The sequence below is a fragment of the Cyrtonyx montezumae genome, unplaced genomic scaffold, assembly GCF_038088225.1.
Source record: "Cyrtonyx montezumae isolate F1298 unplaced genomic scaffold, pur_monq_1.0 scaffold_29, whole genome shotgun sequence".
Taxonomy (NCBI): domain Eukaryota; kingdom Metazoa; phylum Chordata; class Aves; order Galliformes; family Odontophoridae; genus Cyrtonyx; species Cyrtonyx montezumae.
In genome coordinates, this window is record NW_027072033.1 from 2611191 (window position 1) to 2625997 (window position 14807).

At 38.8% G+C, this 14807-nt stretch overlaps 1 protein-coding gene across 2 annotated transcripts in view; it reads right to left on the reverse strand.

The window, feature by feature from the left end:
• Window positions 1–333: 333 nt before the first annotated feature.
• Window positions 334–14807, reverse strand: part of MAMDC2 (MAM domain containing 2) — a 65399-nt gene continuing 50925 nt past the window's right edge. The window contains exons 10-14 of one of the 2 annotated variants that reach the window (XM_065740595.1): window positions 7415–7508; window positions 5659–5811; window positions 1890–2149; window positions 790–874; window positions 334–587 (exon numbers count right to left, since the gene is read on the reverse strand). In XM_065740595.1, the coding sequence (XP_065596667.1) occupies window positions 526–587; window positions 790–874; window positions 1890–2149; window positions 5659–5811; window positions 7415–7508 (654 nt within the window). In that variant the 3' untranslated portion in view covers window positions 334–525. Of the gene's footprint in view, window positions 588–789; window positions 875–1889; window positions 2150–5658; window positions 5812–7414; window positions 7509–14807 lie in introns of those variants that run through there. The other variant, XM_065740596.1, reaches the window with a different exon arrangement.

Consider the following 14807-nt stretch of genomic DNA (forward strand, 5'->3'; position numbering starts at 1 on the left):
AGAGTTTCCCAGAGAGAATTGTCGTATGAATAATTGCACTTAGCCTGTAGGATATTAGTAGTATCTAACAGTCTTTCCTTTATTCTCTTGAAGTATTTATTATTTCCTTAACGTACAGCCGTTCTATACCCAACACAAAACATTCACTGAATGCAGATTTAAGATAGCACAATATTTGATTTTTATTGTGCACCTTTGCTTTCCTCTTTTTACCTATATACCTGAAAGATTTACACACACAAAAAAAGAAAAAAAAGCACTAAAATACTGTGTTGAATGATCTGTGCAAAACAGGAAGCCTTTATATAGTAACTGATACACTCATGCAAAAAAACAGTCTAAGAAGCCCTGAGTCAATAATTTCATTGCAAAGGCGAGGAACACAAGTGCTCTGTGTTTTTCTTATACTTCGGTGCGTATCCAAATGAGTCCAGTCTTTACTTAAAGCACATTTTAAAACAGGCAGTTGTGCAGTTTCTCACATAAAGGCTTTCTATGCACTCCACTCCTTTCAGCAGACTGTATTTAATACTCAATTTCATTTAAGCTGTCGGGATAGCCTGATGAGAATTGAATTTCTTCCACTTCTAGAATACAAAAATGTAGAAACACTGTAAATATTTATTTTTTCATATATGACAGAATATAATTACCATGTTGGACCTAAATAGAACAGCAATATGACAATAAATACAGATCCATTCAGAGGGGCTTCAAGAATAGGCATACTGCCTGTTTTTAAGTACAAACAAAAACCTTTGAAGAAAAGAAAAGTAAGCTTAAACTTACCTAAACAGGGTCCTGCTTGGAACAGAATGTCATCAATAGCTGTGTCACTTCTCATCGACACCCCACGGATTGCTTCAAAAATAATCTGAAAAGGTAAGACACCACTTTTCACGGATATCCCACCTAGAAGGAAGGACTGAAAAGAACCTGTCCCCCTCCCAAAACATGCAGTCTTTTTAGGGATCCAGTGTGTCCTGAAAGCCTGCTGCTTGGAAAAACACTTCCATGCTCCATTAGCAGACTAACTTCCTTGCTCACAGACTTCAGGGATTTATTATGCTGAAGGGAACAGATTTGTTCTCACAATGCAGTAGGATATTTCTTTATTACAAACCACTGCCAAATTTACTCCAATGGTCTAATATGCCTATTTTCCTTTTCTGCTCAAATGTATGTTCATGTGTTACCCAAATGAAAGCCAGGTGAGAAAAACACATTCTGTTGTGGTCTTCCTGATGAAGCTAAACTTGCATTTTAGTAACAGTTCAGTAGTCTTCTGCTCGATGCTATTTTAGTCAGTATCAGTTCAGCTTTCTCTCTGCATCATTCCTTGCCTTTGGTGCCACCCTGGAAGACTATGCTGCAAGAAGCAGCCTTTTTATCACAACTTGGTGACAATATCGAATTTGTACAAGGCTTTAGACAGTGAAAGGAAAAAAACCTGCCCAACTGACATAAATACTATCTACCACTACTGAAAAGAAATGATGGAAAAACAACACTTAAGTAGTATAAAGTAACTCTGAGTTAATTAATTAACATTTTATTTCACTCTATTACCAGGCTTCCTAGAGAGGTGGCTGAAGCCTCATGCTGGATCACAGGCATTTGGATAATGCCCACAATGACATCCTTTAACTTTTGTTAGCGCTGAACCGGTCAGGCAGTTGGAATCAATGATCTTTGTAGGTTTGTTCTGTTCCATTCTCCTGTTATCTATTCCAAAATTATGCATTACTTCAGCTTGTTCAGATGTCCATTTATTCAATGTTGTCTACATTTTTACATCTACAGTTTTATATACTACTCAAAACCTGGATTCTAGCACGTAGTTCAGCTTTACCTTCTGTTTTGACCACTTTGTGTTTGTTTTTTCTTACCTGGTAGTCTCTGTCACTTTCATATTCTATCAGTGCCCTTAGCCACGAGATGCTTTGTTCCCCTGTCCTCCTCCACAAAGGGATCTCTTCATCATCACCTTCTCTTTTTAGATAAACACTTAATAATCCAGTCCCAGCTCCATACATGTGATAGAAAAATGTCAAGCATTGTTTTCCAGAGGTCCCTCTCAGTGATCTTGAAATTAGGTATGCTCTCTGTCCATAGACCATGTTGGATGCCTCTATATACATGTAGTATCCTTAAAAAGACAAACAATCAAATATTAATAAAGAAGAATACATTCTCTCACCCTATTTGTTATGCACAATGTGCTCATTACACGAAAACCCATGACTGACATTTTTGAGAAGGAAAAATATGTTATAAACTATTTGCTGTGCTTGTGAATTGCAGTACTTAATGATACTGTAATGGTTGTATATTGCAGTAAATGTTTGTGAATGCTAATATAAGAACACTAAGGAAAGAACCCAACCATGTTATATCCTCATGAGAAAGCAATGCAAAGAAAACAAACCACGTTTGTTCTGAAACCAGGAATATGCTTGTTTAGGCCATGTGCAAAGCCAGTGCTACTAACAAAGCAAATGAATTGAAGTACCTCTTTTAAATCACATACGACATCAATAACATTTTCCTTCTGTGAAAAAGATGCAAAGACATGACTGAGTAAAATTGGATTACCGAGAATCCATGAATGGGTGAGAAATAGGCATGAATTCTGATCGTTCGAAAAATTAGTCATGAATTGCTGGCAGACAAATTATTCCCCCTGCCTCCCTCAGATCCCTCATTTAATGATTTCCAGCTAAGGAAAGGCCCAAGCTGAGGTGTATCATAAGATTGAGAAACATCCCCACGTCACACCTGCTGCACATGGCAGCTATTCTGTGCTGAGACGTACACCCACCAGCAGGTGCTGAATCCAGACTTCACAACAACCCTTCCTACCGCCCACTGCTCCCTATTGGTAGCAGTTGGAGAGGAAATGCTGTCCTCCGGCCACTGCGACTGCAGGACTAGAGACAGACCCCAGGAGGGAGGAGAATCCCGAGGAACAGTGAAGCGGGAGAAAGCCTGAGAACAGCAAGAGCAGCCAGCAGATCTGTCTCAGGACCCTCAAAGCCCTGTTACCTAAGCAAACCCATGCTGAAGTCATCCTCTAGGCAGCGCTGTAGTTTGGTGGTCTGCAGCACTAGAGAGAAAGGGTGAAAAGAATGATTATCTGCAGCTGCAGATCTGTAAAGAAAAGACCATTTGGTGTGGTGTGCTGGACGATTCCCCAGGTTATTTATTCCAAACCTAGTGCACATGACTCCACAAGTTTTGGTATTTGGCTACGCTTGAGAGTTGTTTGAGTTAAAAATCAAAACCTACAGCTCGTACTACAGCTTAATAAGAATATCCTGCCTTTATTTCTAAGGCCCAAATCATATTATAAACTGCTGGAAGGACTATATTAGCTCTTTTCTTGTGAATTTGAATCCATATAGTTCTATGGCACGTTTCACTGCAAACAAACGCATGATACAAGGAATAAATGATTACGTTGCTGTAAACATGTTTTCCCATCGCAGGCCAAGCTTAAAAGATTTTCTTGCTTCACTCCAGTCTCAGAATGCTTAGTAAAATATATAAACTGAAAATGAGTCTGAAGTCAGTTTGTGTCTTAGAAATTGAGAAACACATTACTTTTCATCAGCAAGAAACTCTTTTTATGTGTTGCTCCTGCAAGGAGATAGATACTGTCTTTGGAAACAGAAGAGCTAGAATAGTGAGTATTTGAATGAAGAAAAATGGTATTACCTAAGGAATATCCACAGGAAAAAAAAAAAAAAAAGCAAACCTGAATGTTGGATCACTTTACAGAGCTGTTTCAGCTACCAATGAAAACTGATCAGTGCATCAACATTTTTAATGTGGTTTAAATCCTTTTAGTTTATATTAAGAAGAAGAGACTGCAGGTGGTACAAACACAGACTACATAGGCCTCTCCAAGAATGCCACCCACAATGGAAAAAAGCCCTCTCAAATAAACTTCAGAAACAAGTAGAAAAGATTCTCCCTTACTTAGAGATTTGTTATTATCCACCTACTTGATGTAGAATAGGTGGACCACACTGTCCAACAAAGACTTAAAGAAAATTCGTCATTTAGTTCACTTCCTAAATATGACAGTTCTTAAATATTGCTTTGGAAAAGTGACAAGAATTTCAAGATTCCCTCCTGAAAATCATTCCACAGCACTGAGGTATCATTATTGGGAGAATGTTCTTGTTTCATACTTAGACTGCATTTTTCATTTGCATCACTTTGCTAATAAAGCTGGTCAGAACGTGCTCAGGATTTCAAGTGAAGATTCCCATTTTAATTCAGAACGTGGAAGAGGAATTTCAAGTTTTAAAACTTAGCTATAAAATTCTAAATATTTCTACCTAGAATCTTCACTATTTGTAACTGACAGTGGAAATACACAACTTCTTGGTACTCTGAAATTTCAATACTAACTAAAGCATTCCCATCTGCATTCTCAAGTCCACATGCATAATTTTGGCTGCACAGCCCCAGACATCACAAATCTGTCTCTGTAGCTGATGTCCATACTCTGCTGAGGTTGCAGCTAATGCTTTATCTGTTGATATTTTGCTAGGAGATAGGAAAGGTACATTTTGCTGAATACATACAAAGTCTCATTTTTAAGTAAAGAGATCAAAAATAGGGCAAAACTCTTAATTAACTGGAAACAGCTGTTTTCCAGGTTCTTCAATTAAGCTTGCACAGAGCAATATTTCAGATGCACTGCTGAAATAACAATGCTTGATAATGCCGGATGTGATTTACACTCAGTCACAGTTGACAGAGTAATAGCAGTTCTTGGCAGCATTTTGAACAGGAAGACCTCTTTAATAATCCAGATAAAACTTTTAGCAGACTGATAGCCCCAGTGAGTGAGTCAGCTTGACTGCCACTGACTTTGTTCCTTGTTGAATGAATGTTGTCCCTTGTGGATGAGCGCAAGTCCAGGGCACCCTAAGTCTTTTGAAACACACGTAAGCATTTTAAGTTCACAAGCCTTAGGGCAGCTTTATCTTATACCAGAGCCAGTGGAAGCATTGCTGAGGTCTTCTGCAGGAACACAAGTGCCCAACATACTAATGCTATTTGTAACTGGCAAAGGTCTCTGGGTATTACAGTCGGGGGGCAACTTGTATACAGTTTCCTATGATCTCACTTATGCTAATGGGGACCTCATTCACTTAAATCCTTCAAAGAGTAAAATGGCACTGTACAAAGAGTAAAATCGGGTGATGGAACAGATTGTTAAGACAAAGGGCCTATGGGACTGCTCTTGTATTACCCATGTTTTCTCCTAAGTTCAACTAGGAAGGTGCTCATGCAGAATTGCTGAGGTTTACCAACTTTTGTGCATTTGTGTCTTAGGGAATGTTCACATAAGTTAAGGGTTGGGAGATGGTTCTTTCGAAGGGCCAGGAAAGCCACCCCATGCTTTTTTGTCCTAAAGGGCTACTTTGGGACATGCAGACTGAATTTTTTATTCGGCATGCAGATAAAACATCACATTCTCAAAACCACTGGAAGGACCAAATGAAACTTGCTTACTCCATTTGATCAATAATTGTTGTGAATAGAGAAGTAAAAACTTTCTGTGTTCTAAGCTACCCTCTCAAATTATTTTAATTAATTCTTAATCTCTGTTCATAAAGTTCAATGTGAAGCTTAACTCACCTACCCCGGTAGTGTGGTCCCCTTTTGGTCCAGTGTAAGAGGTGGGAGTTGGACCCCTCCTCCTTTGCCAGCTCCCACGACCTCTCTTCTTCTGGGTAAACACACACTCATCTTTTTCAAAAGTACACTCTCCAGGAGAGGGTGGCAAGAGATCTATAATGAGATGTTATTGTTTAAAACTGCAAATATATTAGATAGATGTATGGAGAGACAACACAAACAATGTATTGCTTCTACTGAGATCACTTTTGTTTACCTAGCAACAGATTAGTCATAAGCCTGTAAAGTCAGCTTCAAATTGAAATATAGGATCTAATTCCATTTTCTTCACAGTTTGGGGGAAATATGTGCTTTTGTCTGTCTCATTAACACCTACTAACATCCTTTAAAACACATCATACAGTTTATAGTAGCTCTTCCCCCAAAAGGGCTCTATCAGCTTCATTTCCTTCATCCCTGTGGCACTCGAGGCAGTTTAATGAGCTCCAGCATGTGTAACGTGCATTAACAGATCCTGCCACAGACGGAGGTTTCTGTGACCTGAAATCAACTGCCATGCTGAGCCCGGCTGTGTTGCCCTGGCATCCAATTCCACCACCATGTGCAACAGACTGCAGAGCTGCAATTACTAGAGTATTTTCAAGGTTACAGCCCCATTAGATGATGTAGAAGAAAGTATGTCAAGAATTCGAGTGCTTGCCAGTATGATAATAAAGAAGTTTCTGCCAGCTGTTCTGCTACAACTTGAATTTGTGCTTCAGGAGCAGGCACCATGAGCAGCCTTCCCTCTTGGTGAGGGAGGGTGTATTCACACCTCATATACTGAGGGTGGGTTTTGTATTTTTTTTTTTGCTGTCACCAGTGACAACTCCCAGCATGTATGCAACTGAATAGGAACTACAGAGACACAAACCAGGCAACTGTTGGACATACTTTAGAAAAAAATTATGTAGCTTTGTATGTGTGACTTATCCCCCTCTTCAGTGATGGCACTAGCTGCCTGGTTACTAATTAGTTATTATGACATGACAGTATAAAGGGCCTGGTCAGTCTGCCTTACCACCATTTCAAAGGTATGGCTGTATTCCAAAAGTGAATGGGATTATGGATTGTGCCCGCCTCATCAAAATCGCCTCTAAATTAGGATACAATTGTTGTATTGTCAAACCTCTAAAAGCCCCAGAAGAGGGAGTGTGAGTGAGTTCAGAGGAGTTAGCCTGTGCATGTCAGAAGGTAAAGACTCACTCAGAAGCACTGAATTCCTCCCATCACAGGTGGAGAGTTGGACTCCTTTTATCTGCATTCGTTACATAGCTTCAGCTCAGAAAAGGGACTGTATCTCGGTCTCACACAACTGCATTTCTGGGTCAAAAGTACAACGTTGTGTTTTGAAATTTGTGCTTTTGTGTGCATTTCTGATCTACCAGTGCAATTGGAAACCACTTTCCTGACACTTTGACTGCTTTTTATAAAGAAGCATGGTCTTAAAGGAGTGATCCCTTATATACAGCTGCACTGGAGACAGTGAAGTTAATTAGGAGTTAACAAAATCCGGTCCTCACTTTATGCATGATACTCCAAAAACAGGATTCATGCCATTCCTACTGAAAAACAAACACACAAACAACAACAACAAAACAACATAGTGAAATGAAGCCAGATGTAGGACAGGCCTGGAAAATGATGGTTTAATATATGTTCTTATTAAAAAGAGTAAGGTAGCAGCTGTCAAGATGACAAATATAAATGGTCTTACCAGCAGCCTGGCAGCTTCCCAGGCTCAGTGATATATCATCCAGTGCCACAAGTCCACAGTCCCAGAAGCTCTTACACCAACTCACAAAGACAACCTGCAATACATGAACAAAGTTGTTTCTTATTTTTATGTCTCCAACGTAACAGTATTAACAGCATATGGTCCTCAGCCATCCTGTCCTTATAACCAGGAAGTATTACCCACAGAAAGACAAATTTCTAAGAGAAATGTAGAGTGATGGCCAACAGGGATGTCCCAGGCAAACTGCAAGCAAAGAACACCAGGAAATGAGGTGAAACTACTGCATAAAATGGGATTCTTCAGAAATGATACAAGACCATGATATCATAAAGCAGAAGGCTGAAAATGCTAAGTATGACTCACAGTTATCAGTTGTTTGTGAAGATTAAGAATGGTATCCAAGATGTTTTATTTGACCACACATTAATTCTGCCATGGAAAATACAAATCACTCATAGGATGGCAAAGTAAAATGCAGAGAAACCACTAGAACTGTAAGGTTCCCAGCTGCACTTCTCCCAGCGGTAACAGAGGGCTGTTCAAATTACACAAGACACAATAAGGTTTATTTTGTGAAAATACTGCTAACAGTTTTCTTTGCCTAAGTACTGCAAACCATCTGTCTGGCCATTGAGGTTATGACCATAATTTGGGTGGAACTTTTCAGACCAATTCCTTTGTGATGAAGTCTGTGATAATGACTGGTGACATGCTGTGCTAGTGACAGATGAATGTCCCTTCTGAGATTTTAATATTCTGGAATGACTGAATACATCTCAGCTACCTTACCTGAGGTTGAATGGTGATTGACAGTTTCATGTTGATGAAAAATGACTGTACACATTACCTGATATATCCTCTATTAGCAGGGTTGGTAACACCTTCAGTATAGTCATTATACAGGACTGTTATAAACTGCTTTGCTTATCCATATTTACTTACCTATCTACTTATAAAACAGAAGAGTGTATGAGCTATGCTGCCCAGCACGGAGCAATTTTCAAAACCATTTTACATTCAGTGCTACAAATCCTAGTATTGAGCACTATCTATCCTGCAGACTGTTAGAAGTATGGACTTGTATGGACTTGTGGACTGCCCTGGCACAGCACGCACAGCTGCTCTGTACAGTGATCCTACATGCTGATCAGCTCTCCTGGTGAAAACGTTTAACACGACAAAACTCATTACCTGATTTGTAAGGTCGCTCTCAAGAAGCAGGCATAATTTGTTAAATATCATGGTAGCATCTTCTGGGGCAAGGAATACAATACTTATGTCGAATGGACATCATTCACTAGACTGTAAATAAACACATTCTGGTGAACACTGTAATAAACTAAAGACAGATTGCGGTCCTAAACCCAACGATCTTCAAAAAACCACACTTGAAAGGGTGATGTCAGCCCTCATTTGTGAAACAACATTTCCGCACTGTGGAATCATGTTCTAACTGATGTTTTCCTATTGACATCACTGGGAGCGGTATCAAATTCTTTATTCTTAACTTGCAATAATTTGTTCCATACCAGGTATGTAATTACCCACTGGACCCTGCAGAAAGAGCTCCATTTTTAAAGCACCACAACAATAACTTGCTTTATCATAAGGCCACTGGATGCATACCCTTCGTAGAAGGCAGCAGTTTGCTTCAGTGATGTGTGCAAACTTGCTTGGTTTTGCCATGCACAGCATTAGCATTATGAGTCCTTTGCTTCCTTGTCACAGTACTGGGTGACACGCTCCCATGAGAAGACTTTATAATTGCACAGGGGTGGCAAGGAGGAACCAGTGTGTGGGCATGCAGAATTTACAATATTAGCAAAAGTGTTGCATACTAACATTGCTCATGTGCACTTGGCTTATTTTGTTGTTATGCTCTTGATGTAGTTTTGAGCGATGAGGAAGGAAATATTTTTCTTCACAGACTAGTTCTATTAACTTTTCTTTCATCTTAAATGTCTTATTTTTTCCCCCTTTTATTTTTCTTGTCTTAGATGTCTGTTTGGGGGTACGTGAATTTCACATCCCAAAATTCTATCAATTCAGTTTTCACTCAGCCACTCATTTTCATCCCACATCAGATTTCTGAATCCCTTCTATACTCCTGATGGCATTATGGTGCCTTACATTTGCTCAAAGTTTTATGTTAGAATATTTACTATGTCAGTTCTTCCAAAAACAATCTTTTATGAAGTTATCTCATACCACGGAGAAGAGAATAAGGGGATCTTTGTGCTCCACTCAGGCTTTTTTCATAAGTAATGACAAATGAACAATATGCTAACTGTTTCAAAATGTAACAAATCTTTCTGGACTTGCACGCTATCTTGGAGGCTAAACTAAAAACATTATCAAATGCAGGCAGTTGTTGCCTGTGTTACTGAAAAAAATAACAAATGTTTTCCTCTCATGTCTTTTTCTCATTCCAGAAGGAAGACACAGCCAGGCTATTAATTTCCTTCCAAATCACTGCCTTCATTTCTGGAGGCTGATCTGTTTATTTTGCAGCGCTTAATCAATATTCCTGGCATACACAGTCAATAAGTATCAATGATCAATTCTTACAATTTATCCTACACTGTATCAGTAAGGAGTAATGTCAAATGAGAACTGGTAGAATTAGCAAGTTTTCACTTCTTTTATGCCATGTTAGGTTGTGCCTTACACACAGAGTTAGATGGAAAGGATTTCCAGCCCTTACTTCTCTGCATCTCTACAAGTTGAGGTGAGCTGAATGTATGCATTATGAAATGAATCTTCTTTCGGAGGAGAAGAAAGAGTAGGGCATGCACAGTACTAAAGGGAAAATTTGGAGATGTATAAAAAGAGGCTTGGAGGGAGTTGGGCTGAGAAAAAGACAAAAGGATAAACAATGCTCCCAGATCCCTTCTTGTTTACCCCAAGAGAGCATGGCTGTTGCTCAATCAGAAAACCAGACCAGCTGAAAAATATGTGTTTTTAAAAAGATAAGCTGGGACAACAGCCAAATCTGGTGTCTGAAAACCAAGCCGAGCCTCTGCAGCAAATCAATTTACCTGATTTTATCCTGCTGAACATTCCTAGGCTTAAACTACATACTGTTTATCTGTATAGATATAAAACTCAATCTGTCACTTGGACATTTATTTAGATTAACCCAAAATCCAGAAGAGAGGTAATTATAGCGATGTTTTGGTCGACTGAGTCTGTTTTTGTGTGGAGTTAACTGTTGTAGCTTCCACAGAGTGATACAAAACTCTGCATTATGAAATCCAAAGACAATTTGAGCATCCAAAACAAAAGTGTGACGTAACACAAAGAACCAGTCAAGATGTTTTCACACAACAATGAGTCTCACTCTTCAGATATTTATAGTACTGCACATAACTAATCCTGGCAGATGGAATCAGTGCATCGTTCTGATTGTCCCAGGGCTGTTTCATACAAATGTTATCAACGTAGCCCAAATTATTTTTAACAAGACTGATTAAACTAGATTTTAAATGGCTTGTTTCTATTTGGCTTAAACAGAAACAGACTCATTTATCAATAGCTAAACTATGCTACTAAGACCAAGTTAGAATGTCTACAACTTCCTGTGTCATTTTAAATGAATTGAATTAAAATGTCACTTGTCTTGCAATCTCAGTTTCTTGCCATGTACATACTGTCAGTATCTATCCTTACTTCACATGAAAAATAACAGATTGTGAAAATATCAATATATATAGTAGAATAACATTGGTAATAAGCTTGATATCTGAACAAATATTTTTTAAAACCTTTCCTACGCAAAGGCAAATGGTTTGCAGGAATAAATCAGTGACAGAGCCACATACACCTGACAGAAGAGGCTAAGGCCACATGGTGTTAATGCTACATCTGTCTCATTTTTAGCAGAGAACACTGCCTGCAAAGTGTATGTGGGACACTGATATCCTGCACTGTCCCCCAGTCCCCTCCAAGATCTCCTGTAATCTCCTACTATGGCTCTATTCCTTTTTCAACAAAACTGGCTCCTTGGCTCTTTCTTCTAAGAGGGAAAGAAAGGTTCTCACCTTCAGACTGAAGAATCTTACTGACGGTGTGGCATGGTCATATCACAATACTAGTTACCCAGAACAAAATCTGAGCAAAGAAATGGAAATGTCAGTTAAGTACTGCAGATAGCAAAGGGTGTAATATCTATTTCAGTGTATCTTCTTGCTTAGCTGCTGTGAAATACTTCCTAATACTTTCTAACCTGATGAAGTCTTAGACTGTTTTCTCCAAGTGTAATTTCTATTACTACATATTAAACACTACAGACAGTGAGGTTCACATTTTGCAAGCACTTTACAGACTTTAATGTCAGCTTTAAGGAGCCTTTCTAGTGACTGCTCTTTAAGAAGTATCTTGTTTTAGGCATGCAGAGAATGCAGAACAGGCAGGGCAAAATACAAAATGCAGCCTACTTCAGCCTCTTTAAACTACTTTATCGTGAAGTACTGATCAAGAGTTGTGTTAGAACAGCACTTGAAAAGAACTCCTTTATTTGGCACAAGTGAGAGATTTTTGGAAGAGGGAGTGAAGACTAAAATCTTCCATTTTATATCAAACTGGAAAACTGTGTCCTTCATACTGGTGAGCTGGCCACAGCAATCTAGGTGCTTATGGTATCTAGCATTTGTCACTTACCTATGACTTTGATGGACGAACAGAAGACAGACATTTATTAGCAGCAAAGAGAAATCTAAGAATTAATTTCATCAGTACAGATTAAAAATACTACACATTTCACGAGCATTGACATAGATAAAAAAAGGAGAACAAAGGTCCAAAGATCCTCTTATCATGGCTCAGGAAGGCAGAGAGTGGGTGATAATTAATGTTTAGTGAAAACAGTACAACAAACAAATCAATCATAAGGATATTTGTACCTTGCTATATGTTCAGTTCCTAGGTATCTAAAGCATTTGTCAGAAGTCAAACTTGTACCATGTGTTTACTGGTCTCTGCAAGGCCTTTTTTCCATGAATTTACCTAATTCCTTTTAAAATCTATTCCTCGCCTCCACAGCATCCTGTGGCAAAGGTTGTCCATGTCTAGTGATTCCCTAAAAGTCCTTCCTTTTGCCTCCTTTAAAACAAATAAATATAGAAGTGCAGCACTCATTCATATGACTCACATTCTCACAACTGCAACTAAAATAGGTTATGGGATGGGTGAAAACAAACAGATGAACTCAAGGAAAGAGAATGAGAACAAGCAAACAGAGAAGAAAAGCAGACCGAAAGAATAAAAGTCCAAGAAACACTGCCACAACTAGCTTCGGGCAAATATACTATTTTGATGCCAACTATCTTCTTAAGGATTCATTATTCATTTCTACACTCTTCAAAACTCTATAGCAGTGTGTTAACGCTACAAAAATTTGCTTGAATGAATAAACAACATGAGATGTTCACTTTATAAAATCAAGGCACCAGAAAGCTGAATCAAATCTAGTAGAAATGAACAGAACTAATGTGAGAAGATCAACCTGCACTCAAAACTTCATTTTAATGTAGGCATTTAAACTTCATTCTTAGTTGCTTAAAAGGAAGATCTTTCTACGGCTGCATATGACCCCACGAACGCACACACACAATATTAAAAAGTAAATCTACATTCCAGGGTGCATGCGAATATCTCCATGTTGTGCATAGCACATGTGAATTTTGTCTTTCAGTTAGCAGTGATCTTTCCTTGCCCTGTATTAGCCTGGAAAATCAGTTTCAGTTAATTTAAACAGGTCAAAAGAATCTACACATTTCAGAGTTAGATAAGGTAAGGCAAGTTTCATTTATTTTAACAATTGTTAGGAAGATTTTCTGTCTCGTATTTATTTTCTAGGTATTACAGGGCACAAAAACACTTCTTATAGGTGCGCAAACTAACTCAAATGTAGAGTCTCAGATACAAATGAATCAGAACTTTAAATGTCTTCCCTTCTCAGCATTTTTATATAACGTATGTATTTGCATATATTGCATAATGTATGTATTTATGCATATATTTAATATATGCATAAACATTTATGACTTGCTCAGTTGGATCATACCCACCTAACTTTTTCAACATGGTATTTTGAAGGCATAATACAAGTCTGCTGGCCAGCTTCAAGCTTCCTACTCACAGAACTCAAGCCAACACTCTGTGCCAGACTGCAGTTAGCTAAGTCCAAAAGAACTTGCAAAAAAAACATTACACAAACCAAAAGATGAAAATCTGAGCCGTTTTACTGGCCTGATACAACAAATAAACAAAAACAACCAAAAAAACCCACCGTAATTAAGGCATATCAGATGCATTTTAAAGCTCTGTTTTGAAAGCCTTGGGTGTAATATTCATATGGAGAAGAAAGATGAAGGACATAAATGTTCAAGTATTTTCTGGCTTTACAACCATCAGAACTCTTTGGCCAAAGCAACATAACTGCTACCTCGCTGACCTCACTAGCCATCAAGGAGCAGCCAGGAGACTGTTTACTGTTTCCACAGTCACTGAGCCAATATGCAAGTAGCACCCAGTAACCAAGCACTTGACCAGATAAACTACTGCACATGCACACATAAGTCTAGTCTTGATACACCTCAGAAAACAGTGTGATAGCCACATTAACCACTACATCTCCCACAGGAAACGTGGTAGCTCCATCTTAGTTTTAATGCCACCTCACCCCATGGAAAGATTTTCCCTTGTTACTAACAATCCCAAGATGCAATGATTTCAGCTCAGATTTTCCATTCTGGGTGCTTGCTTCAGGGTTGTTTTGGAAGATTTAAGCCAAAACACTTCCATCATTTCCAAGAATAAGGCTAGGAAAAAAAGGCATTATTTTGCCCCTCTTTCAAAAGTTCTTTGGCTTGGGCACTACTAGACACTGAAGCAGAAGGATGAAAAGTGTTAAGGGTTTGGTCTCTATTCCAGAATACTGTTTTCTTTCAATTTGTTATTAAAAAAAAAAATCACTACAATTTATTAGAACCTGGTCAGGCAGGGCAAAGAGACTGGGACATGGAAAGGATTTGGACAAGAAAGGGAACGGGTGGAGGGACCAGACAAGAGAGAAAATGTGAGTGGGGGTTGCCGCCTACCAGACAGGACTGATGTATATGTGAGATACCAAGAGTGAAGCTTGGAGGACACAGGACAAGAGATGTTAAGATCACTTAGCAGATACGAGACTCGTGACATTTCTCTCTCTAGGACCAGAAGTGTAATCCCAAGTTGCTGGTTCACACTAGTACTCGTAGCCAAGCAAAATGTGCTCTGATGCACCGCCACCGCAGGCCTGCAGTGAGAATGGGAAGTGACTATCCTTTGTCAGCTATTTCATTAGGCACTCGTCATGCACGTATTAGGTTGG